The 27,209-nt window shown below is 53.9% G+C and overlaps 13 protein-coding genes across 13 annotated transcripts; 6 read left to right on the forward strand and 7 right to left on the reverse strand.

Moving 5' to 3' along the window:
* Positions 1-378: 378 nt before the first annotated feature.
* EV422DRAFT_512978 (molybdopterin binding domain protein) lies at positions 379-2,037 on the reverse strand. The gene is made up of 5 exons (XM_053069120.1): positions 1,722-2,037; positions 1,568-1,600; positions 1,341-1,473; positions 1,030-1,277; positions 379-954 (listed from the first exon to the last, which is right to left on the reverse strand). The coding sequence occupies exons 1-5, from the start codon at positions 1,957-1,959 to the stop codon at positions 593-595; spliced, it is 1,014 nt and encodes a 337-aa protein (XP_052930437.1). The 5' UTR covers positions 1,960-2,037; the 3' UTR covers positions 379-592.
* On the reverse strand, positions 2,038-3,753 carry EV422DRAFT_512981 (ubiquitin fusion degradation protein UFD1-domain-containing protein). The gene is made up of 4 exons (XM_053069121.1): positions 3,499-3,753; positions 3,373-3,438; positions 3,191-3,302; positions 2,038-3,125 (listed from the first exon to the last, which is right to left on the reverse strand). The coding sequence occupies exons 1-4, from the start codon at positions 3,499-3,501 to the stop codon at positions 2,218-2,220; spliced, it is 1,089 nt and encodes a 362-aa protein (XP_052930438.1). The 5' UTR covers positions 3,502-3,753; the 3' UTR covers positions 2,038-2,217.
* On the forward strand, positions 3,754-5,850 carry EV422DRAFT_512982 (uncharacterized protein). Its single transcript, XM_053069122.1, has 2 exons — positions 3,754-4,039; positions 4,212-5,850. The coding sequence occupies exons 1-2, from the start codon at positions 3,895-3,897 to the stop codon at positions 5,444-5,446; spliced, it is 1,380 nt and encodes a 459-aa protein (XP_052930439.1). The 5' UTR covers positions 3,754-3,894; the 3' UTR covers positions 5,447-5,850.
* EV422DRAFT_491379 (ferric reductase NAD binding domain-containing protein) lies at positions 5,772-7,643 on the reverse strand (the record flags this gene model as incomplete). Its single annotated transcript, XM_053067526.1, has 3 exons — positions 5,772-6,943; positions 7,019-7,426; positions 7,502-7,643. The coding sequence occupies 3 exons, from the start codon at positions 7,641-7,643 to the stop codon at positions 5,772-5,774; spliced, it is 1,722 nt and encodes a 573-aa protein (XP_052930440.1).
* Positions 7,644-8,195: 552 nt separating this feature from the next.
* Positions 8,196-9,099, forward strand: EV422DRAFT_616562 (acyl-CoA N-acyltransferase; the record flags this gene model as incomplete). Its single annotated transcript, XM_053073971.1, has 2 exons — positions 8,196-8,876; positions 8,957-9,099. The coding sequence occupies exons 1-2, from the start codon at positions 8,336-8,338 to the stop codon at positions 9,097-9,099; spliced, it is 684 nt and encodes a 227-aa protein (XP_052930441.1). The 5' UTR covers positions 8,196-8,335.
* EV422DRAFT_31015 (uncharacterized protein) lies at positions 9,045-10,166 on the reverse strand. Its single transcript, XM_053066178.1, has 3 exons — positions 9,863-10,166; positions 9,211-9,791; positions 9,045-9,102 (listed from the first exon to the last, which is right to left on the reverse strand). The coding sequence occupies exons 1-2, from the start codon at positions 9,976-9,978 to the stop codon at positions 9,242-9,244; spliced, it is 666 nt and encodes a 221-aa protein (XP_052930442.1). The 5' UTR covers positions 9,979-10,166; the 3' UTR covers positions 9,045-9,102; positions 9,211-9,241.
* A 596-nt stretch (positions 10,167-10,762) lies between these two features.
* EV422DRAFT_31095 (P-loop containing nucleoside triphosphate hydrolase protein) lies at positions 10,763-13,056 on the forward strand. The gene is made up of 6 exons (XM_053066183.1): positions 10,763-10,786; positions 10,849-10,926; positions 10,993-11,265; positions 11,328-11,407; positions 11,471-12,784; positions 12,859-13,056. The coding sequence occupies exons 3-6, from the start codon at positions 10,995-10,997 to the stop codon at positions 12,964-12,966; spliced, it is 1,773 nt and encodes a 590-aa protein (XP_052930443.1). The 5' UTR covers positions 10,763-10,786; positions 10,849-10,926; positions 10,993-10,994; the 3' UTR covers positions 12,967-13,056.
* A 174-nt stretch (positions 13,057-13,230) lies between these two features.
* EV422DRAFT_572893 (40S ribosomal protein S23) lies at positions 13,231-14,300 on the reverse strand (the record flags this gene model as incomplete). The annotated part of the gene is made up of 4 exons (XM_053073164.1): positions 14,248-14,300; positions 13,938-14,099; positions 13,448-13,574; positions 13,231-13,371 (listed from the first exon to the last, which is right to left on the reverse strand). The coding sequence occupies exons 1-4, from the start codon at positions 14,253-14,255 to the stop codon at positions 13,231-13,233; spliced, it is 438 nt and encodes a 145-aa protein (XP_052930444.1). The 5' UTR covers positions 14,256-14,300.
* A 294-nt stretch (positions 14,301-14,594) lies between these two features.
* On the forward strand, positions 14,595-15,467 carry EV422DRAFT_490673 (chromatin modification-related protein EAF7-domain-containing protein; the record flags this gene model as incomplete). Its single annotated transcript, XM_053067480.1, has 2 exons — positions 14,595-14,838; positions 14,917-15,467. The coding sequence occupies 2 exons, from the start codon at positions 14,595-14,597 to the stop codon at positions 15,465-15,467; spliced, it is 795 nt and encodes a 264-aa protein (XP_052930445.1).
* A 987-nt stretch (positions 15,468-16,454) lies between these two features.
* EV422DRAFT_513004 (KIAA1599 protein-like protein) lies at positions 16,455-19,605 on the reverse strand. Its single transcript, XM_053069123.1, has 17 exons — positions 19,434-19,605; positions 19,191-19,362; positions 19,109-19,122; positions 18,840-19,046; positions 18,713-18,769; positions 18,623-18,651; positions 18,434-18,562; positions 18,349-18,372; positions 18,257-18,282; positions 18,059-18,195; positions 17,839-17,999; positions 17,735-17,767; positions 17,594-17,667; positions 17,438-17,527; positions 17,284-17,371; positions 16,975-17,207; positions 16,455-16,903 (listed from the first exon to the last, which is right to left on the reverse strand). The coding sequence occupies exons 1-17, from the start codon at positions 19,478-19,480 to the stop codon at positions 16,766-16,768; spliced, it is 1,659 nt and encodes a 552-aa protein (XP_052930446.1). The 5' UTR covers positions 19,481-19,605; the 3' UTR covers positions 16,455-16,765.
* A 329-nt stretch (positions 19,606-19,934) lies between these two features.
* Positions 19,935-20,398, forward strand: EV422DRAFT_490733 (ribosomal protein S14p/S29e-domain-containing protein; the record flags this gene model as incomplete). The annotated part of the gene is made up of 2 exons (XM_053067485.1): positions 19,935-19,996; positions 20,239-20,398. 2 exons carry the CDS (start codon positions 19,935-19,937, stop codon positions 20,396-20,398), a joined length of 222 nt encoding a protein of 73 aa, XP_052930447.1.
* A 472-nt stretch (positions 20,399-20,870) lies between these two features.
* EV422DRAFT_30934 (P-loop containing nucleoside triphosphate hydrolase protein) lies at positions 20,871-24,090 on the reverse strand. Its single transcript, XM_053066166.1, has 8 exons — positions 22,861-24,090; positions 22,555-22,793; positions 22,381-22,490; positions 22,192-22,313; positions 21,949-22,118; positions 21,470-21,874; positions 21,193-21,401; positions 20,871-21,127 (listed from the first exon to the last, which is right to left on the reverse strand). The coding sequence occupies exons 1-8, from the start codon at positions 23,917-23,919 to the stop codon at positions 21,039-21,041; spliced, it is 2,403 nt and encodes an 800-aa protein (XP_052930448.1). The 5' UTR covers positions 23,920-24,090; the 3' UTR covers positions 20,871-21,038.
* Positions 24,091-24,262: 172 nt separating this feature from the next.
* Positions 24,263-27,171, forward strand: EV422DRAFT_502895 (nineteen complex-related protein 2-domain-containing protein; the record flags this gene model as incomplete). Its single annotated transcript, XM_053068306.1, has 10 exons — positions 24,263-24,973; positions 25,044-25,213; positions 25,282-25,412; positions 25,472-25,719; positions 25,779-25,986; positions 26,047-26,246; positions 26,310-26,561; positions 26,624-26,767; positions 26,833-26,973; positions 27,034-27,171. The coding sequence occupies 10 exons, from the start codon at positions 24,263-24,265 to the stop codon at positions 27,169-27,171; spliced, it is 2,343 nt and encodes a 780-aa protein (XP_052930449.1).
* Between the last annotated feature and the right edge of the window lie 38 nt (positions 27,172-27,209).

The following is a 27,209-nucleotide window of genomic DNA, read 5'->3' on the forward strand; positions in this document are numbered from 1 at the left end:
CGGATGGTTTCTTCAATTTCAGAACTAGCCGGACAGACACAGGGATTTCACATTGGAGGACGGAGGGAGAAGGGATATGTGTGCGTGTTTATCGGGGCGGATATTCTGGATAAGGCAGCGGTGGTTGTGGCTTATGTTGGTATAGGAAGGGGGGGTCGAGGAGGGAGTGAGAGGACCTCGAGGTTGCGGTTTGTTGAGGGCATCTGGGTGTTTATTTAGCGTGTGGGCGTGAGTAGGCGGAGTGTGCGCTTTCGGACATTTCGGACATCCCACTTGCGCCGCATCCCTGCGCCTCTTGTGCCTGGATTCGTCCGAAACCTGCGGAGATACCTTTCGGAGTTGCCCTTCGGAGAAGTGTGATATCAGAAGCGAAGGCAGTGTAGAAGTCCGCTGTTCGCGAGATTGAAACTATCCTCCGTTCGCATGATGCTATTGATATGAAAGCCTTTTTTTGGCAGTGCGCCCATGCGTACGCTCCGCTCTCGACTATAACAGTGATTCCAATAATGCGTGCACACGTAGAGGGCGCAGCTCATTCAACACTTCCAAGCCATCGGACACCCAAGAAACCACCATCACCCACCTCCCACCATCAATCCTCATCTCCCTCAACAACCCACCCATCCACCTCCCCCCTCACAACCTCCGCCCACCGTTCCACAACCTCCCTGTCCGTCCCCACAAGGCTCACTACAACCCCCGGCCGTCCCTTCCCCCCGTCCAGGCCATCCCCCCCAGGTCGAACAGGATGTCTCTGCCACTTGGGGTAGGACCCGACCTTGATCCCGTCGGGTGCCGCGCGGGCCTGGATGGAGGTGAGGGCGGGCGCGATGGTGGATTCGGGGAGGATGGTGCCGATTTGGACGCGGATGTAGAGCGCGGGGTGGGAGGATGCGGGGGGGAGGAGGGTGGGGAGGACGGCGGTGAGGAGGCGTTCGAAGAGGCGGGGGATGCCTGCCATTAAACCATAACAGTCAGTACATATACATCAGGCGCTATCAGTCGAGTTCTGGCGATGATGATACATACCAGGTAAGATCCAAACATTCCTAACCCCCACAACCGGCACCCACAACCCCTCACACGGATGCACGACCTTTACCTCCTCCCCATACGGCACCCACGCCATACGTTTCCGCGCGTCAGTCATCTCCACCTCCTTCCCATCCTTCCGCGGGGTCAGCTTGCGCATCAGCTCAAGGGTGCGCGTGTCGTGGTGCAGCGGGAGGGAGAAGGCGTGTGCTATTGAGGGGTAGGTAATATCGTCGTGGGTTGGGCTGAAGTGGATACCATATGTTTAAATGTGGGGTGGAATTGGGGAGAGGAAAATGTTGACGTACCCGATGCCACCGCTGGTGAACACGATCCCGTACGATGCGGACATCTCCCGTACCGTTTGGGCGATATCTTCCGTGATGTCGGGGACGACGACGATGCGTTTGAGGTCGAGGCCGTGATCAAAACATTTTTTGGCTGTGTGTGGGAGGGATATCACATTGAAACTTAGTCACAGGTTCCATTTCTCGACTTGCGAACCCCCGAGAGCTCAAGGGAGTAAAAGACTCACCGAGAAAGTGCGAATTGGTATCTAACGTCTTTCCTAACCAGACGAACATCACAACGTAAGCCCAGTTCTCGCCGTCTCCCCCACGCCCTCCAGCTTCCCCGTCCTCAACCCCGTTCCCCCTTCAAACACCACCCCAACGTCCCCATCAACCCACCTCCCAAAACCTCATCCCCAATAATCACACACGCCACCGACGCCGGGTTCACAGTGTTCACAGCTGTCCCTCCATCTCCTGTGCCGCTGGCAGTCGTAAGTGATCTTGCGAGTAGGTGGACGCGTCGTTGGGCGATTGTTGTGTTGAGTCTTGTTGGGTTGAGCATGGGTGTTAGGTGGTGGAGGGTGAGGGGTGTCGGTCGGAGTATCAGGGGGATGAGGGACGGTGGTGGGCGCATGGTGCGATTCTGAGAGGGAGTTTGAAAGGGAGGGGAGACGGAAAATGGGGCCTCGGGCGAAGTCGGCCGGTTAAGAATGGGCTTGATGTTCCACACACACACAGACTCACAAACGTATGTACATATTTTTCCGTTGACAAGGATCTGATACAGAATACACCGTATAAACAGCAGAACCACCCACTGATGCGCTTATAGTACAGTCTTCCCGTAACTACCACCCTCCTGTATCACCTCCCTCACGAGCCTTTGAAAGGCCTACTTTGGTCGTTTGCTGCTACTCCCACTACTAGACGGCGGTCTCGGTCCCAACGATGAGGACGATCCCGCAGGCGAAGTTCCCTTCTTCGCAGCCTTCAACGTATGACCCGCACCCGTGAACGCCGACGGCCCACCCCCGGACGGCTTTGAGTTGTCACCAGCCGCTTCGGTACCATCCGAGACCTTTTTCACAGGCACGACGGGGTATCCGAAAAACAATTTGCCAGCGGGTAACCTCAGCGCCGCCGGGATGTTGGTGTCCGCAATGTCGTTTTCGCGGGTATCTTCTTTCGCCCCACCGCTGCTGCTGCCACCACCACCACTCACAGGTCCCTTCCCACCGAGATTCTGTCCCTTCCCAGCAAATGGCTTGAAGCCGATATCGTCGGCTACGGCATGCTGCGCTATGCTCGTTGTGCTTCCCTTCAGTGTCGCGGCTGATACAGCTTGTCCGGGCCTTCCCATTGGAGTAGGCTCGACGTACCCAAGCGGCGCCGCGAAATCGACTTCCAAATCTGTCTCGACGATCGAGATACCAGGTCCATTTGGTTTGATTTCTAGGACAAGGATATCGTATAGTTTGTCGTTATAGCTAAAGGTAATGATATCGCCGACGGTGAGGGTCGAGAAGTTCCGTAAGGCCTGTTCCAGCACCGCTTTCGGGTCGGTGATGTCGAGGAAGTCCACTGACTGGGGCTGGATCTTGACGAACGTTCCCAATGGGAGCTCAACGTTTTTGATCTCGATGAATTGTCCTTCTTGCAGCAAGAGTGTCTGCATCATCCATTGCGGGAGGTAGACACGTCCTTCTTCGGCTGTGAACTCGAGGACGCCCGAGTGTGATGTTCGGTCTTGTGCGGTGTTCTTGAGCTGGAACAGCATTGGCCAGCTGATGTGCAGTGCAGCTGTAGAATGAATTAGTCCCATGTCAGGCAAGGTGGAAAATTACGTTGAAACAACGTGTACTCACAAAGCTTGATGAAAGCCGATTGAGGCATCACAATCTTCCCACCATACAAAAACTCGGGCCGTTCCGTGCGAGTTTGCATCATTGCAGCAGAGTAGCAGCGATAGGTCTCGGTCTGTCATGTGATGGACGTAGTGGTGAGAAAGAGGTGGGTACGGAGGATGCACGGAACACCCAAAACTTACGAAAGACCCCTGTCGAGTCCCGAAACCCAGCGCTTGGCCATGATCATCGTCGTAGTAGCCTCCAAACTGTAAAATAATGGAATGAGTGAGTTTGAAGGTTTACGAAGTCTATAAGCCGTGACATACCATTCTGTCCCAGGGAGAGGTAATAGCGAAAGGAGCTCCGGTGAGGATAAGGGTTGAGCGAGGAAGACAGCGAACGTGACGGGTCGGAGACTCGGTCGCACAGGAAACGGATACAGGGGCGATTGGATGACAATACTCTTGAGGGCGAAGGAGAGAGAGGTATGCAGGACAGAGAGCGGCTGCCGGTACGTCAAATGTATATGTATATACTGTAAGGCTTGTAGCTGGGGGTTTCTGTGGGAGAAACGGGGACGGACGTCTGAGAGCTGGAGAGGAAGGGAGAGGAGGGAGAGGACGCGTTTTGCAGAAGGGCAGGATTGCTCTCCGACCCGACTTGTGAATGGCAAGCAGGCAACCCAACAGTCACTGGCAGAGCCTACAGCAACCCACGAGCGAATGGCTACACTCTTTCAGCAGAAAGAGGAGGCCTTCCGCTCCCAAGAGCAAGCCATTGCCACAAAAATCGCTCGCTGTCTCTCGGACGACGTCCTCAGCTATGACCTGAACACTGCTACTCGCATTCGCGAGGCCGTGGATGGATGTGAGTTGAATGCGAGGGGTGCTGGAGACCGGCTACCTGGCCATTCTCACTCGGTGATGCGGCCAAGTGGCTGAGAAGGGATTATCCCCGTCTGCCCCAGGCCGGGCACTTGATCTATCGATATTTGCACGCGTATATATGGTTCTCACTCTTCGTATCTCACTTTCCCCAGGGCTCCCCCTAACCCACCTCCTCCACCCAACCCTCGGCACAACCGACGAAATCGTAGCCGCCCACGCCATCCGCGACCACTCCCCGCACCTCGAAATCAGCATCGACGGTAAATCCATCCGCCGTCGCCACACCATCCCCGATTACTCTCTCCTCGACGCCCGCACACTTTACGTGGACCACCTCCCCGCCAAAACCACCTCCGACGCCCTGGGCAAATGTTTCGCACCGTTCGGGGCGGTCGAGCGGTGCGTGTTTCCGGAGATAAGAGGGGATCAGGCGAGCGTCTGGGCGTTTGTCGTCTTTGAGACGCAGGAGGAGATGGAGAACGCCGCGCGGCATTTTGGGACCCTGTGGCGGCCACTAACGACGGAAACCGATCTGAAAACATTCATCGAAACTCCACCACACCCCTCCACACCCCTCGGCGAGATCCGCACCATCCCCAAACCCCGCTGGAACGAGCTAACAGATACCTACGCATCACTGCACACATCTCGCAAATCTCACCTCCACCAACTCTCTCAAAATCACCACCCCGTCCAAAAAGCCGTCTTCCAAACCCGCGTCCTCGCCAAATTCACAGGCGCACACCCACAGGCCACCACCCGCGTGCTCCGGAAACTGTTTGAGATGATTGCGCCCGTTTCGTTTGTCGAGACGCGCAAGGGTGGCGGCGGCGGGGAAGGGATTGTGAGGTTCAAGACCATGCATGGGGCGAGGTTGGCGGTTGTGTGGTTTGGGAGGGAGTATGTGTGCCAGATGCATAAGGGGGATACGGGGACGTTGTTGCAGGGGGGAAAGGTGAAGGAGAGGAAGGGGAAGGATGCGATTGCTATGGCCACGGATGGGGATGGGGCGGACGTGCAGAGTGAGTGGGCTGAGTGGGGGGACGAAGTAGCTGAAGAGGGCGGTGATGATGAAGCACAAGCCGACGCGGTCGTGGGGAAACCTAAATACCCAAACATCTCGTTGGAACTGATGACAGGCGACGAGGAGGCCGAGTACTGGGACCACATCTTCTCCAAGCAAGAAGAAAAGGAATGGCATCAGAAACAGCAACGGCGACACCCGCAACCGCAACACAACTCCAGATCCACCGCCCCACAACATCACAAGCCCCCACTCACAGCAACGTCAATACCGACCAAACGCCCCGCCGAAGTCCCACCACCAACCGACGACCCACCGCCCCGAAAACACATCAAATTCTCAGATAGCAGCGAGGAAGACTGATTCTTACGAAAACCCTCGAATACGATTGGATTTCCCATATACGCCGTATTGCGCTTAAACACAAAAAACTGGGGGGAACTGGGGGCCCTAGTGAGCTAGCTAGGGAAGATAGTCATTCGGTCAGGCAGTCTCTACTCTAGTGATGGGCTGCATCGAGGGCAGGGAGACTCGGGAAGGGGAAGGGGGAAAACACACCCAAAAACGTAATTTTAAGGCAGGGGAGGGTGATTGTATGTACAGCGGGGAGAGATGCGTTTGTATAGAGTGGATGAATACGTCCAGGCGGTTGTTTAGAAATTTTCTGTGGAAGACAGGGAGAGGTTGATCAGCTTACATGTTCATCAAACAATATACCCCCGAAACGGAACGTGAAAGTCTCACCTTTCCCATAGAAGAACCTCGTCCCATTCTCCGTCGCCTCCGTCCACCTATTACACGCCTTATGCAGCGCCCCACTCAACACCTTCGGTCCACAGAACATCACGCCCACATCCGTCCCCGGGTGATTACTCCTAACCATCTTGAAAATCGCGTCCCAATTCGGTCTTCCATAGTTCGTCGGCGCCCTCAAACCCGTAATCGCGTCAGACACCCCTTCCTCGTCATTAACAATGATATTCTTGACCTCGTCGATCTTGAGCCCCCCGGTGAGGTAGGTGTGGATCTCGAGGAACCCGTCGATGTTTTCCTCCTCGAGGGTCATGAGGAGGTCCTGGAACCATTCAAAGGCGTCCTTGTCGCGGCATACCCAGAAGAAGTAGACTTTTTTCAGGCTGACCATGCCGGTGGGGTTGTTGATGCGGTACCAGACGGTTTTGAGGATCGAGGCGAAGGGGGTGACGCCGATACCGGCACCGACGAGGATGGCGGCTTCGTATTCGAAGACGTCTTCGGAGGCCGAGCCGTAGGGGCCGTCGATCATGATGAAAGGGAGGGAAGTGGGCGCGGCCATGCCGGCTTCGTCGGCGTCGCCGAAGCGGCAGCCGCAGCGTTTGGCGAATTTGGTGGTCCAGTCGCCGACGACGCGGATGTGGATGGAGATGAATTCCTCGTGTGGGGAGGAGGTAAGGGTGAACGGGTGCCACTCAAAGTTGCCAATCTCGGGGCAGCAGATGAAGATGTACTGCCCCGCTTTTGTGAGGCAGGACGGTTTTTTGATTTGGATCTCGACGACTTTGGAAGGGTGCTGCACAACTTTGGAAATGTAGGTCTTTCTGCGGCCCCGGGCTTCGCGGAGCACGCGTTCGAGGAGGTAGGCGGCGCCGGAGAGGACCCACCACTTCCAGAAGGTCGGTCCGCCACGGCAGAGGTCGACGTTCTTGTTGCCGTCGGCGGGGATGTCGGCTTTGATGAAGCAGAAGGCGCCGTGCATGAGGAGACCGCCGAAAAAGACAATGAAGAGATGGTGCGTGAACCAGAACATCTCAAAGTACTTCCTTCGCACGCCTTCCAGTGCTGATGTCACCATCAAGAAGAAGGACACCGTGATGATTTGACCTATCAAGGGAGCCCAATATTAGTGAATCAGGCTCAGTCTAGACTAGACTAGGAAGCCCAAGCACAAGTACCCACCAGTCCATCCAGGACCCGACAACCAAGCCAGACCGCGGGCCGTCTTCGCCGGTCCCAAAGCCTGCTCCACATACAGGTAATTGAAGTAATGCGCCACAACGTGAATGTAGGTCCAAAACACAATACACCACGCAATGACAATATGGAACGTGATGTTCTTGTCAAACGGCACGTATTTGTTGAGAATCGTCGTCCTGACCATCGAGATCAAGTTCCTGCACACTGTGAACAGGAGAATCGCACAGTTCAAATTGATCACGTTCGCTGCTGCACGAGCGGTGGGTAGCCCGTGGCCGAGCACGGACCGGAACGTCGTGAGGTTGCTGGCGGTCCATAGTTGTTGGTACGAGATGGCGAAGTAGGCGACCTGTATCGCCAACCATAAGACTGTGAAGATCTGCCGTGGCCCTATAGATTCGTGAACAGATAAGCGTTGGGAACCCTCCTACTAGAGGTACGATAGGTGAACAAAGCCAAACCCACCTTCATTGACCATCCAGTTATCGAATCTGACTCTTATTTTACTCTTCCTGGTTCTCTGGCGGCGCTCTCCCAGCTGCACATGGTGGTTGTTAGCCCCCCCGCCCTTATAGTATATGCTGTTTGTCGCCGGTCGAGCCGACATTGTGAGTTGGTTGTTGTCACGAGTGGGGTTGCAATGTCAATATTGGAAAGTTGCGGGTTTGCGGCCACGGGAAGTTGCGGGCGGAAACTGTTCGCAGCTATGCTGGCGGTGCCTAATGTATATACGAAGGGCAGCAGGTGGGAAACAAAAACAGAAAGCCAAGAAAACCCGGTGGAGGGGGTGGGTGGGTATGGGAGTGATGAGAGTCCTTTGTTTGTCGCTTGCTGAGCGGCGCTGCTGGTTGGGGGGGGAATCCCTGAGACGAGACAGTTGCTATCGCGCGCGTATGGGGGCGAGGGATCCTGCGCCAAATGCAGCAACAGCAGCATCGCTCGCAGGTGAAACGCAAGGGGATCATCATGCAGGTCCATTTCTTGCATTCTGTCCAATCAATCGCTCGCCCGCGCTGATCTGCGGCACCGTTTCAAATGGGTGGGCGACATAAATTGCGACGCAACATCACGTGGAGGCCGAGGTTTAAAGAGTCTTGGTTTGCGGGCATGAGTCGAATGATTAAATGAGTTGAGTCATGGCATGGGCATCATTGGGCTTCCCGCAATGACAGAATCGCGCTGTCAGTTGGTCGCATTATCCACAAACTCTGAGTTCGAATAAAACCAGGTCGCTCCCGGCTGAGGTCCGTCGAACAACGCAAACCTCATCTCAAGACCGCCCGATGCTTCACATATAACATGACACAAACAACCGACTCCGATGCACCCGCATCCCCACGCCGCACCATCTCCCTCGCCATCCCCTCGCCATCCCCCACCCACGACTACATCCTAACCGAACCCCGCCTCACCGACTGTCCCCACATCACCGCCATCTTCGCGCACCCGATCAAAAACATCCCCATCTACAAGGGCACGCTAAGCATTCCCAATCCCTTCACTCTAGAATTATGCGAGAAGTGGGTGACTAAGAACCAGGCGAACTTTGCAAGTGAGGGTGCCGTGCTTGGGTTCATGATCCGTGCTGTTCCCAAGGATACTGGGGGCGATGGCATGCCCGTCGGGTGGATTGATTTTCGCCGGGATGAAAGGTTGTTGAGGGATGATGACGGGAACCTGCTGAAGGAGCCGCCGTGTGGAGTGGAGCTGGGCTACTGGCTGGATCCGGAGCACGGGGGTTATGGGGTGATGGGCGCAGCGGTAAAAGCGATGTGTGACATCGCCTTCAACGATGTCGGCGTGGAGAGAGTGTTCGGGCAGTGCTTCGTTGAGAACGCTGGTGAGTTCCTGATTACACATGCGTCGTTTCCCGTGGGATGCAGGTCCTCATCAGTGGTCTCCCTTTTCTTGTTTGTTTAGCATCCGCACGAGTCATGGAAAGGGCCGGAATGAAGTTGGATGGGACGCTGCGAGCTCTCGTACGAAAGCATGGGAAGCCCATGGACTGTAAACAATACAGCATCCTGCGGCATGAGTGGGAAGCACTGCGGACGGACCGATAGACTCTGTTGCGGAAAGTGTACATACGTGGGTTAGCTGACAATCACGCAATCCTAGAATTCGGGGGGTCGACCAAAACTGTACCGAGAATGTATATCTGTATACCTACATACCCTATTCCACGTAATGAAAACTATGCCTCTACTACCCCATAGCGGTCCGAAAGGCCCCATCCACTCCCACTCTCCTCCTCAGCTCCCGAACTTCCTCCCTCAACCCCCTATTCTCCTCCTCCAACTTCACCATCCTCTCCTCTGTCGTCGTCTCCACCGCCGTCGCAACCCCATCAATCACCCTCACAAGCCGCCAACACCTCAACACAATCAATAACCCGGCAATCTCCCCCGCGGCGCCTTTGAGAACCACCTCAAGCACCAGCGATGCGAGGACGACTGTCAGATCGAAGAGATGTAATGGGTTATGGATATAGTATCTGACACCGAACACGCACATCCGCGCCGCGTGCTCGAGGATGAAGAGGGCTAGAATAACCAACGAGGCGAGGCTCAATAAGTGCAGCCATAGAGTTTCCTCGGGTTCGTCAGGGTTGGGGAGAGGTTGCCCCGTGGAGTCACACTGGTGTTCGAGTTCCATGAAGGAGACGACGAGCTCGGCTATGACGCACCCGAGGTCGAGGGCGACGAGGATGAGGATGCCGACGTGGAAGCTGTGGGATTCCAGGAGTTTTGCTAGCCTGTGTGCAATCAAATCGGCTGAGTGACCTGACATACCAGATTGCCGGGGTGTTCGACTCGTTCGCTATACCTTGCGGATAACCGATTTCGTGGACAAGGCAGCACCGTTCCACTCCCCATCGGAGCCTCTGGTGGCATGTCCAGTAAATACGTTGTGGAGTCCGCATCCCCTTGTCTTGCCGCCATCGTGGCTCTCAAAGTTACGGTGGGCCAAGAAACAGCAAGAAACCTGAGCGTCCTTTCCCCAAAGAGAACGCGTCAGCAAAGGGTCTGAGGCTGGAGCCAGGGCTTGAGCCAGGGTTGCATTCCTAGGCACATTTGGAAAATTCCCGGCAAATGGCATGGGAGCTTCCATGGACCCCCTTCTTCATGGTCTCGCCACGGAGTCATGACAGCCCACTTAACAGGAGCCAAAGTGCCGGAGCATATGTCTCAGCCTTCCGCTTGTTCCCCGCCGAGTTCACGGACCGAAACCTCGATAGGTGTCGGTTACCGAAAGAGCTTTTTGCAGAACGGAAACTGGAGGTGAATCAGTGGGTGGTGGTGATTATAGGCGATGAGGTATGGTCATGCCAGGCATGGAAAGGGCTGTCGTATTGCCTAGTCGCCGGCAGAAGAGTGACAAAGTGTTGATTCTTGGTTTTGTTCGAAGGTCCTGCATTGCCGCGCCTGGCCCGCGCTATACGAGCCCGTCGGCCAATTTCAGCCGTTTTGTCAGCCAAGCTATTATATTCGACGTCCAGCGAGTGCGCAAGAACATGCAGAATGGAGCACAGAAGCAGGGCCACAGAAATGTATGTTTTTGGTTTCGTTCCTTAGGCCCGCTTCCCGACGACGAGCTTGAACATCCGCCACAGGTCTTGTGAAAACGCTCCCACGGTCTCTTACTCCGGCGGACGTTGTGACCATCAATTTAACCGTTGAACACGCCTCAAGCACAGGCGATGCTGAAGAGCATTATCTTAACACGTCTAGTAAAGCGGCAAAAAGATTGGTGCGTGTGGCGATCAATGATTTCGGCACATATGGGGCTCTGATTGGGATGTTGATGCACAGGCGGCCAAAACGTTGCTTTCGGGCCTTGTCCTGTCACCCGGCTGCGTTATAGAGGACGGAACAGGAATCAAGATAGAGGTCAGTTATAGAGATGTCGCTGAGTCAAAGCTGTCATATTCCCACTGACACACATTTAGATCGTAGACATGGTCCCGCGACAAACCTTCGCTCTGTTCGCCAAATCCACCCGTGTGTCTATCGGAGCATCAGATCAATCGAGCAACTCAGAGACGACCGACCCCAGTCATGAGCTTGTCGGCTCTTTCGAAAAGCTTTCGTTAGGCAAGAAGATCACCCCTAAACCCATCGATCCCATACCCGGGCTGGAGAAGGCGTATCAGGGCCTGATGGATGTGATCATGTACCCGCTCTTGTACCCTGCCATGATTGAGAAGCTTCATGTCGAGCCGCCGAAAGGTTCGTCTCAGTCTCTCATGCGCTTCATGGTGATGGAGGGGAACTGATCATCTGCGTCGCAGGCGTGCTATTATACGGGCCACCAGGAGTTGGAAAAACGTTTCTCGTTAGCAATATTGCGCGAGCTTGTGGAGCAAATTTGGTAAGGGCCATACTTTGTACTACATGGGAGACAAAACGAGAGTCTCATCGGTTGGCATGGCAGGTAATCATCCACGGCCCAGAGATTTTCGGCGCCTACCTCGGCGAAAGCGAAGAACGTCTCCGCTCCCGGTTCAAAGAAGCCCAGGACCTCGCCTCGCCCATTACGCCATGCATTCTCTTCATCGACGAGATCGACGCCCTGACTCCCCGCCGTGAATCCACGCGTTCACAGGAAAATCGGGTGGTCGCTCAGCTTCTCACCTTGATGGATGGAATGTCGTCGAGGGGTTCGCTGATTGTGATTGGGGCTACGAACCTGCCGAACTCGATTGACCCGGCGCTGAGACGGCCGGGGAGGTTTGACAGGGAGGTGGCAATTGATGTGCCGTCGGAGGAAGCGCGGTTCACGATCCTGACCAACTTGACGCGGGATATGCCGTTGGATGCCGACGTCGATTTCCGTAAACTCGCGGCTGCGACGAATGGATACGTTGGTGCCGATCTTTCGGCCCTGTGCCGCGAAGCAGCGATGGAAGCGGTCCGCCAGTCGTCTGCATCTCACCTCACCGCGGTCCCTTACAGTGCCTTCGTCAAAGCGTTGGCACTCATGGGCGGACCCTCAACCCAGCGCGGCACTTCCGTCTCGTTGGAGAAGTTGACCTGGGACGACGTGGGCGGCCTAGAACCCGTGAAGCAAAAACTCCGCCAATCCGTCGAATGGCCCCTCATGTACCGCGACACCTTCCGCAAACTCGGTCTGAAACCCCCCAAAGGCGTGCTCCTCTACGGTCCGCCCGGCTGCAGCAAAACAACCCTCGTCAAAATCATCGCAGCAACCTCCGGCGCCACTTTCCTCTCCCTAAACGGCGCCGCGCTCTACTCCCCATACGTCGGCGACTCAGAACAGGAGATCCGCACCATCTTCCACCGCGCACGCGCAGGGGCACCCTCCGTCGTCTTCTTTGACGAGATCGACGCCATCGTCGGGAAACGGTCCCTGTCCTCCTCCTCATCAAACACCAAATCAGACTCGGTGCAGGACCGCGTCCTCTCCGCCCTCCTCAACGAAATGGACGGCGTCGAGGCCGCTAAAGACGTCCTTGTGGTCGGCGCGACCAACCGACCGGACATGATTGATGCGGCGTTGATGAGGCCGGGGAGGTTCGATCGGGTGGTGTACGTGCCGCCGCCGGATAGAGAGGCGCGGGGGAAGATTCTGAGGTTGTATACGAAGGGGATGCAGGTGGCTGCGGATGTGGATTTGGACGGAATGGCGGAGAGGACGGAGAGGTATACTGGGGCGGATTTGAAGGCGGTATGCAGGGAGGCGGCTATGGAGGCGTTGAGGGCGCATGGGACGGCGACGAGTGTCGTGGTAAGTTTCGCTGGCCCCTTGGTCTGCTGGTCAGAGCACGAGCGACTTCTCTAAACTCTCTGAACCCCAAAAAGGAGCAGGAACATTTTGACGCAGCGCTGGTTGTCGTCAAACCGACGTTGTCGGGTGACATGCTGGATCAGTATACGGACTTCGCCAAGACTTTCGGGGCAGGGACTTAGATAGCGATCACGCTTTCTAGTGAAGAACTGAGTATATGTGTATCGGCGTGTTATGATAGCGCATTGTAGATATGATGACCCTTTACAGCCGCAAGCAGACATGCTTTGGTTCCTGTCCCGCCATGTCCCGCCATGAACAGCTGCCTTTGATCTTTGGCAATAGTGGTCCAGTGACCGATTCACTCAAGGACGTAATCAATACGGTGTGTAATGGAAAGATAAAATGTACATGCACAAGACGAGGCGAGAACCGCGGAAACTGCTCTAGGAACGGGGCTTCTCCTTCTTCTCCTTGTACAACGCAAGGAGAGACACACCAGCGACCTTGACGACCTTGAAACGCACACCGGGAATATCTCCGACGGCACGACCCTTACGACCGAATCCGGCGATGAGAACTTCGTCCTAAGAGGAGACAGAGACATTTTCTGGTTAGGACTATAGCCGGGGCGGGAAGAGGGTGCAAATAAGTAATCCTTACGTTCTCCTCGATGAAGTTCAAACAACCGTCGTTGGGGACGAAAGCGGTGATCTTCTTTCCGTTCTTGATCAGCTGAGCACGGACACATTTACGAATAGCGGAGTTGGGCTGTTTGGCTTCGACACCGCTGAGGAAATGGACAGGGATAATATCCAGTCAGTCGCTCAAGCTCAAGTGAATGGGCCAACGTGAAAGTCCCAAGATAATGTGCTACTTCGACTGCCTTTCCGCCATCTGGTTCGGCATCTTCTATGCATAGCGCTCCATTCGTTACCGCATCGAGCGGCCCTTCGCTTCGGCATATTTTGAGCGCATGTCGTGGACTCCGCTGGTCACATATCACCTGCACCCCTGATTCGAATTTGAATCCCACCCTCGCTTCGACCTCGCTTCGACTTCCCCCGCTCCAGCTAATCTCTACAGCCCACCGTCTCCCGCCAGTGTCCCGCCAGTCCTTCACGGACGCTTCTTTCCAACCTGAAAAACTTACATTTTCTCGAGGACGATACCCTTAGCGTGCGAGGATCCACCGAACGGGGAGGACCTGAAAGCGGTTCCGAGGGCACGCTTCTTGTACTGCTTGTCCGCCCACCTGTTTTCACGGCGAGTGGTACGAAGCTTACGAGCGGCTTGGAGTCCACGAGGCTTACCCCTAATCGAAAGAAACACCGGTTAAAGAGTTGATCTCAAATTTGCTGTAGGTATGATAATTGAGCTCCGTAAATCGAGGCGGATGGGGTAAAGAACGTTATCTCCCGGCGACCCGAGCGCTCTCCTCTCTGCTGTGCGGGTGTACGTACTTTCCCATGTTGGCGGCTTGCTTGTACTGGGATTTACGGTGTTTGGCGAGAGAGAGAAACCGCACTCCGGGGGCGACATCGCCGGTTTGAAAACGCTCCTTCCTCCAAATCACGTGACTCCATGACTTCATGACGCTTGCTGAGCAAGACGTCTGGCGCGTCCACTCCCGTCAACTTCCAGCAACCCCAAATTGACGTTGGTCTCTCGGACGGAACGCTCGGGGATCTCCAGCGGAAGGTCAAACAGGCAGACAGACTCTCAAAAACAATATCAGACTTTGGGTCAGTCGGAGGTGTTTATGTCTGTCTGAGGGGACCCCAGTGAAGTTCTCATTCGACTCCCTGTGATGCCGCAAGCCAAAACAAACCTCACGCCGGACGAAGACAAGGACCCCCTTACCGATGACTCCAAAAACCAACAGCCGGCTTCTGAGGATGCGAACGAGAGAGAGAGCGTGGACTCGCCTGCAGTAGTGAGCGAGGACGCTGGGGCCCCTCCAAGTGCAGTCGGGTCTGAGGACCCAGGTGTGCATTGGACACCGGAATGGGAGATCATCCTGTTTAACGCCTTGGTGCGGTTCAGACCGGTCGGTATGTATGGTTGATGCCTGTGCGGAGATTCTCTGAGAGGAATATCTGCTTACCGTTTCTCTGAATGCCAACTCTCAGGGGTCCACAAACATTTCCGCATGCTAAGTATGCAGCGGTACTTTCGCCGTGAGACGGGCGTGACCCTCACTATCCAACAGCTGTGGAACCATCTCTCCCTCTTCTACGACCTCGGCGCCTTGGATGCGATGGCAGACGAAAGCGACGACGAGATCACGTTCGAGGCGCGACGGAAACGGAGCGGATACCCATTCAAAGTGGTGGCGGAGTTCAGTTTGCCTGGAGATGAGTTTGATTCCATTATCAGCGAGCACCGGAAAGCAGTTTCGCCGGAGCGGAGAGCGTCGCATGACTCGCCAAGGTCAACTCCTGAGCCGCACAGTGGGAACGAAGGTAACATTTCGCGAACGCATCTGCCGAAATACCGAATCTGCAACGCTAATGGTTTGACTACCTCTCGCACCAGCGACAATCCCAGCCAAGCGTGGAGTAGGCAGACCACGCAAGAACGCCAAGAAAGACTCGCTCACACCCGCCTCCGAACCGCCCGTTCGCCGCACTCGTGCTTCATCCAACGCCGTTGCGGCTGCCACCACCGATACCCCGACTAGCAAACGCCCTCGCCGAAATGTCTGAAAGATTCCGGATCCAATTTGGAGTGACCCTTCCCAACCTATTTTGCATGACGTAGAGGAAGGCCCACAGCTCCGCGACAGAGGCGTCGTCAAGCCGATCATGCCACCAGCAGCCTCATCCAGTGCTCGGAAACTTTGCCCCGAAAACGTCCCAGAGCACTGTGGAAGTTGCTTCCAGAAGCATCCGTCAAATCGCCGGTCCACCGGAAACGAAGCCGCGGCTCCTCCGCCGCCCAAGGACTGCTTCACAACCGGACGACAATCACGCTTCGTCCCCCGCATACAAGTCTTTCACATCGGAGATACCATCCGCGGTCCAAAAACCTCCACCTCGGCAAAAGCCCTGCCGAACCAAAGGCCTCCAGTAGATTTACGGATCCATCCCTGCCTGAGCGTCCCCCTACGGACTCTTTGATGGCGTTTTCTTTTCGGCTTCCCACCTGTTCGATAACATGTTTAGCTATCTGCGTGTCCTGTTGATGGGACGGCAGTAATATATGGGTTAGAGGGCGAACGTACTTGGCTAGGATTTGTTCATCAGTGTATTGTTGGCCTATCTTCGTTCTGCGTTCGACCTGGAGGGTGAGAAGATGACATCAGTTTTTGAGCCCCGGCGTGAGTTCGGTCCAGTTTTCAGCCCACCTCTGTGTCGGTCCGTGGCTGCGTTAGTTGGTGAATTGCTATGAGCAGACCAAAGTCGTAAGTCGGGGCGATCCTACTAACCGGGTAGCCATTCAAGGCTTACCGTATCCACCGTACAGCCCGCCGGCACCCAAGACGATAAGCTAGAGAAGGTATAACGTCAGTGGGTCGGTTTCTTCCAGATGGCTTCGGCTGTGGGTGTACCTTGACAATAGGGTTTATCTTCGACATCCCGATTTGCTTTTGGTGAAGCCGTGCTGGGGTAGTGTTTCAGCAGGGAGGTGCGGGATTGGAATGCGCAAAAGAGCTGGAAACTCTGGAACTCCCTATATTCATGTAACGCGGCCTATAAGCTTAACTACGTATTTACGGACTACAGACTACATAAAAAAATAGGCCAAAAAAAGATCTACGCCTGCAACCCTTCAAAAACCATCTCCTGCGTGGGTTTCCCTAGTCTCTCCACCCAAAGCGGGAGAAAAGGCCATAAGCCTCCTCCGCTGCCCGCTGAATCGTATTTTGCATACCTCCTACAGCGCTCTTTCCCTTCATCTTTCCCGCCATATTATTCAATCTCGCTCTTCATTAACTTGCTTGAGGGTATTATAAAACGGGATGCGTGAACGTGCTCACTATGCGTGGCCATACGTGGTCGGTGCCCTGCTGAAACTAGAGTCGACAGACATCCAAGTATGTTGTCGGCGAAGCCGGGGTTTCACGGCGTGTTGCCGCATGAAGCCGGTAAACTGGTGTGGTACTTCGGCCAAAACCTATGTGTTATGCATAAACTCATCAGACGCAATACACATGCGAGCATAAGCAACGAGTTGATGAACTATACCTCCTTCGCCAATTTCGCAGTATTCCCCGCCGTAGTCCGATACGGCACAAACTGCACGATATCGCGCTCGCACGTTCGTCCCTCGGGTGTTCTTAGTGGCACGTCGTCGGCATCCAGGATGTTCATGTTGGTAAAGTCCGCGTTGCCGACGCCCACGATGATGATGCTGAGGGGTAAGCTGGCGGCGTCGACGATGGCGCGTATCGTGTTTTCCATGTCTGTTATTGCTCCGTCTAAAGTAGTTTGTAGGGGTGACTGTTAGAATCGGATGGTTCGATTATGTATGGAGTTGTGCAGGATAGCGCTTACCTGTGATCATCAGGAGGATCGTGTAGTTCAGCCCCGGCCCGACTTCGGTTTCGAGTTCACGAACTTGTGTCGCTACCTGGTTGATGATCTGTTTGGCGAAGGAGCATCGTGAGTAACAGTGATTCGAGATGCGCACGCTTTGTGAAAGACATACCGGGCTGAAGTTCGTAGGTCCCCACAATGTCACGTTTTGCAGCGCACTCCCATATGCTTCCAGCAATCCGCTGACGCCAACGACCTCGGGCTGGCAATTGACATCAGATCAATCACATTGGGACGACGCCAACCGCCAAGACAACTCATCCCGTACCTGTCCATAGTTTCCATTCAACGGCCAGCAATGCGAAACGTTGCCGTCATACAACTTTGCTCCAAAGCCGTAGACTATTGACAACGTTATTGTCAGCGCTCACGGAAGCGAATGTCAATCAAACACATACACAGCACTTACTTGGAAATCTCTTGTCGGTGTCGTAAGGTTCCACTAATATGCAATATGCAGAAGCCTCAGCACATAAACCCAAGGTCGCAAGTCACGATCGGAACTCCGCTTACATATCGTTCCGACGGAGACGATAGCCTCTTGGTAGTGGTTGAAAGCGTTGGGATTCACGAAATGCAGCGACGAAGGGTTCCTGGGATCTCCATTGCTTGCTGTGAAATCCACAGCGACGCAAAGGTTCAATTGAGTTCCGCCAGCGAGGTAATCCAATAAGCTATAGAGTGTGGGGTCAGACCTGCGAATAGCGAGCAACGGTGAGTCTCCTTCCCTTACCTTGGTTGTTCCTCCATGGTAAATTGCAGCACGTGTAGGATGCCGGAGTGCACGTAGCTCTTCTTTCTGGCCTGTTTCTTGGGATTGACGAGTAGATAGTCCTTCCCTCGTGCGGCGAGCAGATCAGTTGTTCTGGCCTGAAATGTGTGTGTGTGAGAATGTAAACATTATCAGGGAACTGTTTCTCAAGTAACTTACTCGGAAACCTCCGATAAGAGTGTGAGCTGTGAAACCCGAAGTCATTCAGCCGAGAGTTCAACAAATCACAACTGCGACGCACAACCACTTACATCCATTTTTGTTCCAGTCCAACACTACAGGGAGCGAGGTATGAGCCTGACGAAAGCCCTCCATCCCAATCCGACTGCCACGTACCATCGAACTGCAGCTCCCGATTCAGATCGCCGTTGCAAAGATCGGCTATTGTGACCACTACCGGCTTCCATGTCGGGTCCAATGTATTCCGGATATGTTCACTGCGGAAGACTACGACCGGCGGCCCGGCTGGCATAGAAGCTTTTAGCTTCATTGCGATGAAATCCATCACGATACCCTGTCCCTTACATTCTTGTGCTTTCGAGATTTGAAAGAATCTGTGAAAGGGCGTGTGAGTGATCCACATGTTATGTTTGCACACAGCTCCCCGAGACGTACGGATCAGATTTTCCAAAGAAGTCCTTCTTATCCAGCTTCTGCCCATGAAAGGTCATTCTGCGTGTCGAACCCTATGATCAGCTCCCGTCCGTCTCCCGCCATCCCGGGGCCTAAGCTCGTACTTTACTTGATGACACTTTTCGAGTCTGTGACTTCTTCCGCAGCGACCCTGAGGTATCCCGCTTTTCCGTTGGGGTTGGTCGGGTGTACGAGCGGCTTTTGAATATGTTGACCGCTGGCCGATAGTATGTTCGCTAATGTTGTTTCGTAGGTTCCGAGCAAATCCTGGTCTTGTATCCTCCCGTTCGGTTTATCGATATCGATTACAACAAATCTGCAACACTCTCAGATCAAACACCGCCGAAAACAACGCGAATTATGTGACTGTCCAAGTACCTCAGCTTTTGCTCCTACAAAGATTAACATCGTAAGAAAGCAAAAAGATGGCAGCGTTCTCTTTGGCGGTCAATACCCATACCTCCTCGAAATAGTAGTCCAACTCAATAGCCTTGGCAAAGTCCGGGTTCAAGGTGTCCCTCAACATCTCCGTGCACCCGTATTCGGTCCAGCCACCTCCTCGTATCGGGTTCGCCGTAAAGAGGACGACTTGCGGGTCACTCTTTGATAATACATCCTTGTTTAAAAGGCGCCTAAGTGGGTGACAGATGGCGTGAATACATCGGGGACGGGGCAAGATGACGACAGATAGACGCATATTTACCTGCAGGACAGACGCAATTGCACTTTCGTATATGGCCCAGAAGACATCTCAAGCTCAGAAGGAGGCGGGGTTATTAGAATACGGGCACCTTTGGCGGGAACCTTTGTGTCTTTGGCGCGAACCCCCAAGCCTTTATATACGGAGGATTCGCACCGTTTTCCCCTACCTGTCCACTTCGCACACTGGACGCCAAGTGTCAGGGCGGTCTCTCGTCATACCAGCCGTGCGAAAGAGCATGAGAACACGGTCATAGCGCTAACCCTACTGTAGGTTGCCCAACCAAAGGTATGTACACTACAGTAAAACCCTCGGTAACCCGCTGGGTAACCCTAACTGAAATCTGGAAAGAACACGTGACCTTGCAACAATTTTCTGTCGCCCTGGCGTCCCTGGGGCAATCGGAACGGCGACGACGGCAGCCATTGCGCATTTCCCCCCTCTCTCGCAACGCAGGAACATTGGCACCCTTCACCCTCCGACTAGTACATACTACCAGTCAACATGGCTCACTCTGCTGTTTGGTTCTCCCACCCCCGCAAGTACGGAAAGGGTTCTCGCCAGTGGTACGTATTTTCCTGATCAGCGTCGTCCGTCTGTTCCCCTCTATTTGGTACCCAGAGAGGCCATGCAACACTCGACAGCGACGGAGAGCGTAGCGGCGGGGTTTGTAGGAAGGGAGGACGGCTGATATGGACCACTGCGGGGGAAGCTATGCCCAAATTTGTGGAAGACGGAGAGGCCATGCGGTTTTGGAGCAAATCGACTAAACCCCTTCTTCCTCTACCACCTTCTTCCTCTACCACAGCCGTGTGTGCGCGCACCAGGCCGGTCTCATCCGCAAGTACAACCTGAACATCTGCCGTCAGTGCTTCCGCGAGTACTCTAAGGACATTGGTTTCATTAAGGTGAGAAAAAGAGTCCGACGGAGGAATTGCGAAGGCGGGCTAGGAATTGCGAAGCGGTGACCAGTGTTCAGGGGTGAATGGGGTCGAAGAAAAGATTGGGGACGGTGGATTGATGCAAATGAGATGACTGCGGAACTTTGAACGAAGCAGGAATCAGCAGAAGCTACAATAAGAACGGACTGTAGGAAACATGGAGGCGGGAAGCTTGAATCAAACAATAATGCTTTTGAAACGCTGATACCGTCACCGTCACTACTCTCGAGAGCAACTCATTGATGATTTGTTTTCCACTTTCCGCCCATCCAGTACCGTTAAACACCCTAACGACCCGATGACCACCCACCACCTCCGACCTCGGTTGCATTGCCTTCCTGCCCACACATTGTATATCTTAACAATATGAGAAGCTGTTGATTCCGCTAGCCCTGTCGGTGTTGGAAGTTTGATTCAATGGTTGTGAAAGCAGGGGGGAGATTTGGACATCAGATGAGCGGAGATCAGGATTCGGCTGCGAAGATTCAGGAGTGTCATTGCAACGTTGGACGGTTGGGTCTTGGCGAAATTGGAATGACGGTCAACGCCCGAGATGGATCTGTTTCCTTAAGTTACGGGGATACTATACTATTCTGCGTGCTTCTATAAATTACGTGCTCTACGTACGTGAAGGGGAGGGGTTCCTGGTTTCTACGGGCAGGGCCATTTACTTCCTCTTTGTCCTGGTCGGTTTCGCGGACCGCCTCACCTCCTGCGATGCCTTGGTCGCCTTTTTCGTCGGGACCTTGCTCGTAGCTGAAACCGAACGATGAGATAAAAGACCATGCCATGCCACATTCAAGAAAGGGATTACTGCATACCAGACGCCTTCATCAAAGTAGAGGGCAAATCCTCATCTGCGCCTGTGTTGCCCGTGATGTAGTTCCCAGAAATGCCCTTGGGGATGAGATCTTTCACGAGCAGTGCGTTGAGCTGGTCTTTGAGGGTTTGCACTTTTGCGGTGTGCTTCAGAGCTTCCTTGTTGCCTGATTCTTTGTCGACTTTTGTGCCTTTTGCGTTTGTTCCAATGCTGTGTGGTGCAGAGCCAAGTTAGCATCGTGTTACTTCGCTGGGGATCGGTCGAATCTAGACACTCACAAATCCTCATCAAGCACAATATCCATCTCCTCCGCCGCCTTCTTAAACCAATTCTTCTCATGCTGCGTCTTCTGCTTCGAATGTTCCGCCTCATCAATCTTCCTCGCCAGATTGATCCTCTGCTTAATCCCCGTCAACAGGGACCGATCAACCGGAAACTCCGGTATCCCATCCTCCTTCTTCAGCACATGGCAGATTTTCTTGTACACGGGCACTTCCTGTGGGGAGCAGAGCATGACGGAGACGCCGTCGGCGGCGGCGCGGGCCGTGCGACCGGAGCGGTGTACGTAGAGGTCGGCGGTGCGGGGGAGTTGGTAGTGCACGACGTGCTCGATGTTGGGGATGTCGAGACCGCGGGCGGCGACGTCGGAGGCGATGAGGACTGCGTCCGGGAGGGATTTGAATCTTGTGGGGGAATGTACATCTATGAGCATGCATGCAACCGTGTCGAACCAGAGTCTTGCAGATTTGATACATACCGATCCAAATTCTTTAGCCGCTGTCGTTGCTGCATCTCCGCATGTAATGCTAATGCACGGATCTTCATATGTGTCAGAACCGGGACCAAGCGACGAATCGCATCGATGCTGTTGACAAAGACGATCGTCCGTCCCGGGTATCGGGCGAGAATGTAGTACAGATAGGCATCCTGAGACGTGCAGGTAAGTACGAGAATGAGACTAGTTCGTGGGCAGCGGCCATATTCGAGTCGAAAACGCTACCTTTTCAGTGTGCAGGCAGTCAATCCGTGTCTCGAGCAGCTTGTCAGCGGTGACTTGCTCAGTCAAACAGTTGACATAGCAAGGTTTCGCGTCTTGGAACTCCAGGCGGGCCAAAAGATTCTCTGGAAACAACACCAACCTCCGTCAGCGCGTGTACCAATACAAGCAGAATGGATGGTATAGACTCACGTAACGTTGGCTCCTTCCTCCTATGACTTTGCTTGACCTTCTCCTTCATCTGCGCGTTGTTCACCAATGTTGCAGAGAAGATGAACGTACGGCGTGTTGCCGGCTTTTCTCTGAACAAGCTAGTCGTTAACAACCCGTCCGACCAGCCAAATGAGCAAATCTTCACCGACTCACTTTCGTTTCATTGAAATAGCGTTCAAGATGTTATCCAAATCCTTGAAATGCCCCGTCTCAAGCATCCTATCCGCCTCATCGATCGCGAGGAACTTGATCCCTCGTAACCGTGCCAACAAGTCGTCGTTCTCGGACGCTAGCTCCCATAATCGACCGGGCGTCGCCACGATCACGTCCGGCTTCATTGAGATCAAGCGTTTTTGCTTGGGTATTGAGATCCCTCCGACGAGGGTGATGATCTACAGGCATGTGAAGTCATTCGATTATAGGATTCGAGACAAGTGAAAGGACGGGAAAGCCACTCACCCGTGCAGGAGTAAACTTGGCGGCTGTCGTCATATGTTCAGCAACTTGAAGTGCCAACTCACGTGTCGGCGTCAAAACTAACGCATGCAATCCATTATCCTTGCTACTGCTAACCCGCGTCGCAATCGACTGTAGAATCGGTAACCCAAACGCAAGCGTCTTCCCCGATCCCGTTTGCGCCGCGCCGATGATGTCCCGAGTCCCTCCAATAGCGACCGGGAGCGTCTTTTCCTGGATCAGTGTTGGCTTGTTGAACCCAGATGCTTGTAGGCCTTTCAGGAGTTCGGGCGCGAGGTGAAGAGAATCCCAGGCTGACATGTCCAGCTCTGGGATCTCTTCGATCTCTGCCTCGTCCGTCTGATGTGGAGATGCCACGTCCTCGTCTGCGTCATGAACCTCTTCGTCTGCATCGACCACCGCATCTTCCTCATCCTCCGCACCTTCGTCCTCATCAAAGTCAGCGCCATCATCACCGTCCTTCGAAAACGATGATGACCCGTCATCCTCAAAATCATCAATGTGAACGAATGCCTCCGGGTCCATAAGCTCGACAATATCCTCAGCCTCAGCCGCTGACTGCCCTGTTATCTCATGCTCCTTCACTTTCTTGAACGAAATCATCTTTCCTCCGCCGGCGCCCGTCTCGTACGCCACATCGACTCCGTCGATTTCCTCCAAGAACAAGAAACCACCGGCTGCTTTTTCATCGCCTTTCAGGAAGCTTTCGTGTGTCTGTACTTGCGACCATGGGATTTCGTTGAAGCTGACGGCGGTGCCTTCTATCGTCTGTCCCTTTGAACTGCTCTCGCCGCTTCGAGGGCCCTTGCCCTTGGACTTTCCGCCCGTTCCGGCCTTTCGGCGCTTATTGTTGTTCGCATCACCTTGGTTGGTGGCTGCCTTCGTGTCGGGAGCTTTGCGCTTCCGGGACACTTCGCCATTCCCGTTCGGCTCCGTGGTTGCTTGCTTTGCCGGTTTTTTGGTGAGTTGACCGGACGGAGGAGCTACTGTGGACGCAGAACCCACTACCTTTTTGGTAGTAGCGTCGCGAACGGTCCACATTGTTGAGAAAGGTTCCCTTCCAACGACGATTCGTTTCGAACGATGAGGCACCTAAACTACAGTATTCCACCGTAAATGGTACGTCCCGTTTACGCTTTCCAATGTCGACAAGCAATGCACCAAGAAAGGCTCGTTCGAAAACTTGTACGAAAATGCGACTTTCACGACTTTCCGCGCGCGTTCGACGGGTGGCGCAGTTCAACGGGCAGCTCTGCGACATTCACTGCACTTCGGCACTTACAGTACTTCGCCGGAGAAGCTACTTACGACATTGACGCAATAACAAGCAACAGCGCTCAGTAGATCTCTGATAGCTTTCGTTTGCTGTGACCAAAAATAAGTAATGAGTTTCGGTTCGTTAAGAAGAACAAACGCCAAAGCGCTGCGAAAGAAGATACAGGTCAACGACGACGATGACGATAATGTTGAGAACACGCGGGGCGAGGAGGGTGTGGGAGAGAAGGAGCAGGCCGCTGTCGCCGACGACGAGTTGGAGCGAAGCACAAAGGCGATGTCTATGAACGGCGGCAAGAAATCGTCAAAGTCAACGAAATCCAAGGGGAAGAAGTTTGCGTTGAGTTTTGGAGAGGACGAGGAGGTGGGTGGGGGCAGTGAAATCGATTTGCGCCGATTGTTTGAGGAATACTCAAGTCACGGTCCTAAAATTACGCAGGGAGATGGAGACTTCACGATCAAAAAGTCAGCCGCGAGCAAAAGGATGGCGAAAGCGAAGCTGAATCGTGATCTAGTGCCCGAACGCGAGGAGCACAACTCTCACTCCGCCGTTGGAGATTACTCTGCCGAGAGCCTGCGGGAGATGAGGGAAAGCCAGACGACTGCACCGCCACGGGCCACGCAGACGTCAGACCTTTTCTCAGGAGCGGCGCTGCCTGCCTTAGGCGCGGATGCCGTGATCCCTGATGCTGCTGCTATTCACGCGGCGAGAACGCTGAGAGAGCAGAAGAGGGCAGGGGCGATCAGTGGTGTCAATGAGACGAATGACAGTAGCGAGACAACTTCGAACTTCATAGCGCTATCATCGAATTCCAGAGAGGTACGGGTTTCTTCATCAGCCCAACGCGTCCTGGCCGCCCCACTCACGTGCGAAACGGAACTCGGTGTAGGTTGGACAAATCCTGACCCGAGAATCTCGGCTGGTCAACGAAGACGACGAGGATGAAGGACCAGAAGCGTTTGAAGATTACGAGCGCGATCGGCTTACATTTGGTAGCGCGGCCGTCAAGGAAGAGGAGGAGCGCCGGAAGAACGAGTTCGAAGGGAACTTGATAGAAGCGTGAGTGACGATCTCAAAGTGATACGCCAAGTTCAGTCAACTGACGCCCGTCCCGTGACTTGTTACAGACAAGAGGACGACCAAGAAGATGAGGAGCTCGAACGATGGGAGAAGGAGCAGATCCGGAAAGGAAAGAAGCGCACAACGCACAATACCGCAAAGGTCCCAACAGCGTCACAACAACCCAAACTCACGAAGAGTAGGTTCTTCTACGTACTGCGCCCAACATTTGAACCATAGACTAATGGAAATCCATAGTCCCTATTGTTGCACCAGTTATACCCCTCATCTCCGTGTCGGCCCGACTTGCCGCAAATCTGCAAGAACTGGAAACAGCACATGCACAGCACACCAATCAACTGGCAATGACTGAATCAGAGTTGACCAAATCAGCATCAAAAGCAACCGCGCTGGAATCTGATCTCAAGCAGTCTTCGGATCGGTACGACTACTTCAACGATCTAAGAACGTATATTGGGGATCTGGCGGAGTTCCTTGATGCGAAGGTACTGTGGAAGGCGCCATCGGATTCACTTTGCAAGCGTCACTAATGTTCGTCTTGTAGTTTCCTGAGTTGGAATCGCTAGAGAAGGAATACTCGAAGCTCCTGTCTGCCCGCACACGGCTAGCACATGAACGACGACAGATCACTCAGGATCATTGGTTTTCGAGTTTCATGAATTGGCATGCTCCACCGCCGGAGCCAATGGAGACAGACAACGACTCGGAATCCAGTGAGACGCTGACGGAGGACGAAATGCATGAGATCAAAGGTGTGTTATGCCTGTGTCACAGTAGCCATTATGGAATTGGCACTGATCTTTGGATGCCAGCCAGAGTAGAAGAAGGCAAATCCCGCATGTTCGAAGATGTCGGCCATGAGTTTCGCTCGTTGCGCATGATCAAGCAAAAGTTCGAGACTTGGAAAGCAAAGTACGCCAAGGAATACGATGAGGCATATGGTGCGCTGAGTATTCCTGGCATCGTTGAGCTGTTTGTACGGCATGAGTTCCTGGCGTGGGATCTGTCAAAGGTGGGCTCATGCAGTATCCCAATATCCGAGTATGGTGAGCTGACTCTCTCTTACGTTGAACAGTCATCGCCCGGTTTCGAGGACATGCAATGGCATCATACACTACACGACTACGGGATAAGCACAAACGACATGCACGACGGGAGCAATCCGGATACGGACGTCCTATCGCGGATAGTCGCAAAAGTCATAATACCACGGCTGCAGCTTGCTGTGCGCACGTACGACCCATACTCGGACGAGGAGACCTCGGCGCTCTTACTGGCTGTGAATCAGTGCCTGGATTACGTGGAAACCAGTAATGAAGCCTTCAAGGTACATACGTCGCTCATCTTTGGGGCCACAAACGTATGGGATCTAACTTCCAAGGTTGGCAGGGATTGTTAGCGACAATTGAGAAGCGATTCCAGGACGTCACAACCCGGATATGTGATCGGTATAACTTCTTCACGGCCACGCAGCGCCCTGTTACGCAAGAAGCGATCGAGTCCAAGACACATTGGTATTGGACGTCATATAAGGTGCGCTTTTGATGATGCTGAATGCCGCGCCGACATATTCAGCTCATAGACTACATTCTCCCTAGTTGTTTGCAAACATGATGCGATGGACACGGCTCTCGCGGATGTTCTTCCAGTCATTGGTCGTCGATTTGATGCTCAATCGACAGCTTGTTCCCATCCTCCGGTCATCACTTGAAGTGGACACTTTGGTGAAGATCGAGAAGGTATGGACCGATCGCACTTCCCAGCAAGGTGCACATTTGCTCACATGATCATCCGCACAGATTTCGCAACTGATGCCAACCAGCTGGCTGATCGACGAGATGGGGATGGCCACTCGACCGAAGTTCTTGAACTATTTCGATGCTGCGATAGCGTACTTCACGAAACAATATCAGCAATCCCAAACGCCTATCGAGTAAGACCGTTCGTTGGTGACTCAAATTCCACTCTCCGTGGT

This window comes from Fimicolochytrium jonesii, assembly GCF_025526975.1.
Source record: "Fimicolochytrium jonesii strain JEL569 chromosome Unknown EV422scaffold_1, whole genome shotgun sequence".
NCBI classification, from domain to species: Eukaryota; Fungi; Chytridiomycota; class Chytridiomycetes; order Spizellomycetales; family Powellomycetaceae; genus Fimicolochytrium; species Fimicolochytrium jonesii.

Bases quoted from the DNA above. Each gene is read 5' to 3' on its own strand.
- EV422DRAFT_512978 (XM_053069120.1), bottom strand. From the start codon at position 1,959: ATGCGCCCACCACCGTCCCTCATCCCCCTGATACTCCGACCGACACCC. The intron at 1,474-1,567 runs GTGAGTCTTTTA...TCCCACACACAG, and splicing joins TACCAATTCGCACTTTCTCG to CCAAAAAATGTTTTGATCAC. The intron at 955-1,029 runs GTATGTATCATC...GTTTAATGGCAG, and splicing joins GAATGTTTGGATCTTACCTG to GCATCCCCCGCCTCTTCGAA.
- EV422DRAFT_512981 (XM_053069121.1), bottom strand. The intron at 3,303-3,372 runs GTAAGTTTTGGG...ATCACATGACAG, and splicing joins GGACTCGACAGGGGTCTTTC to ACCGAGACCTATCGCTGCTA. The intron at 3,126-3,190 runs GTGAGTACACGT...TTCATTCTACAG, and splicing joins ATCGGCTTTCATCAAGCTTT to CTGCACTGCACATCAGCTGG.
- EV422DRAFT_512982 (XM_053069122.1), top strand. From the start codon at position 3,895: ATGGCTACACTCTTTCAGCAGAAAGAGGAGGCCTTCCGCTCCCAAGAG. The intron at 4,040-4,211 runs GTGAGTTGAATG...CACTTTCCCCAG, and splicing joins TCGCGAGGCCGTGGATGGAT to GGCTCCCCCTAACCCACCTC.
- EV422DRAFT_31015 (XM_053066178.1), bottom strand. From the start codon at position 9,978: ATGGCGGCAAGACAAGGGGATGCGGACTCCACAACGTATTTACTGGAC. The intron at 9,792-9,862 runs GTATAGCGAACG...GATTGCACACAG, and splicing joins CGAAATCGGTTATCCGCAAG to GCTAGCAAAACTCCTGGAAT.
- EV422DRAFT_31095 (XM_053066183.1), top strand. From the start codon at position 10,995: ATGGTCCCGCGACAAACCTTCGCTCTGTTCGCCAAATCCACCCGTGTG. The intron at 11,266-11,327 runs GTTCGTCTCAGT...TCTGCGTCGCAG, and splicing joins TCATGTCGAGCCGCCGAAAG to GCGTGCTATTATACGGGCCA. The intron at 11,408-11,470 runs GTAAGGGCCATA...TTGGCATGGCAG, and splicing joins GAGCTTGTGGAGCAAATTTG to GTAATCATCCACGGCCCAGA.
- EV422DRAFT_513004 (XM_053069123.1), bottom strand. From the start codon at position 19,480: ATGTCTTCTGGGCCATATACGAAAGTGCAATTGCGTCTGTCCTGCAG. The intron at 18,652-18,712 runs GTACGTCTCGGG...GCCCTTTCACAG, and splicing joins TTCTTTGGAAAATCTGATCC to ATTCTTTCAAATCTCGAAAG. The intron at 17,768-17,838 runs GTAAGCGGAGTT...ATTGCATATTAG, and splicing joins CGTCTCCGTCGGAACGATAT to TGGAACCTTACGACACCGAC.
- EV422DRAFT_30934 (XM_053066166.1), bottom strand. From the start codon at position 23,919: ATGTGGACCGTTCGCGACGCTACTACCAAAAAGGTAGTGGGTTCTGCG. The intron at 22,491-22,554 runs GTGAGTCGGTGA...TAGCTTGTTCAG, and splicing joins GCTATTTCAATGAAACGAAA to AGAAAAGCCGGCAACACGCC. The intron at 21,402-21,469 runs GTGAGTGTCTAG...TGCACCACACAG, and splicing joins ATTGTGCTTGATGAGGATTT to CATTGGAACAAACGCAAAAG.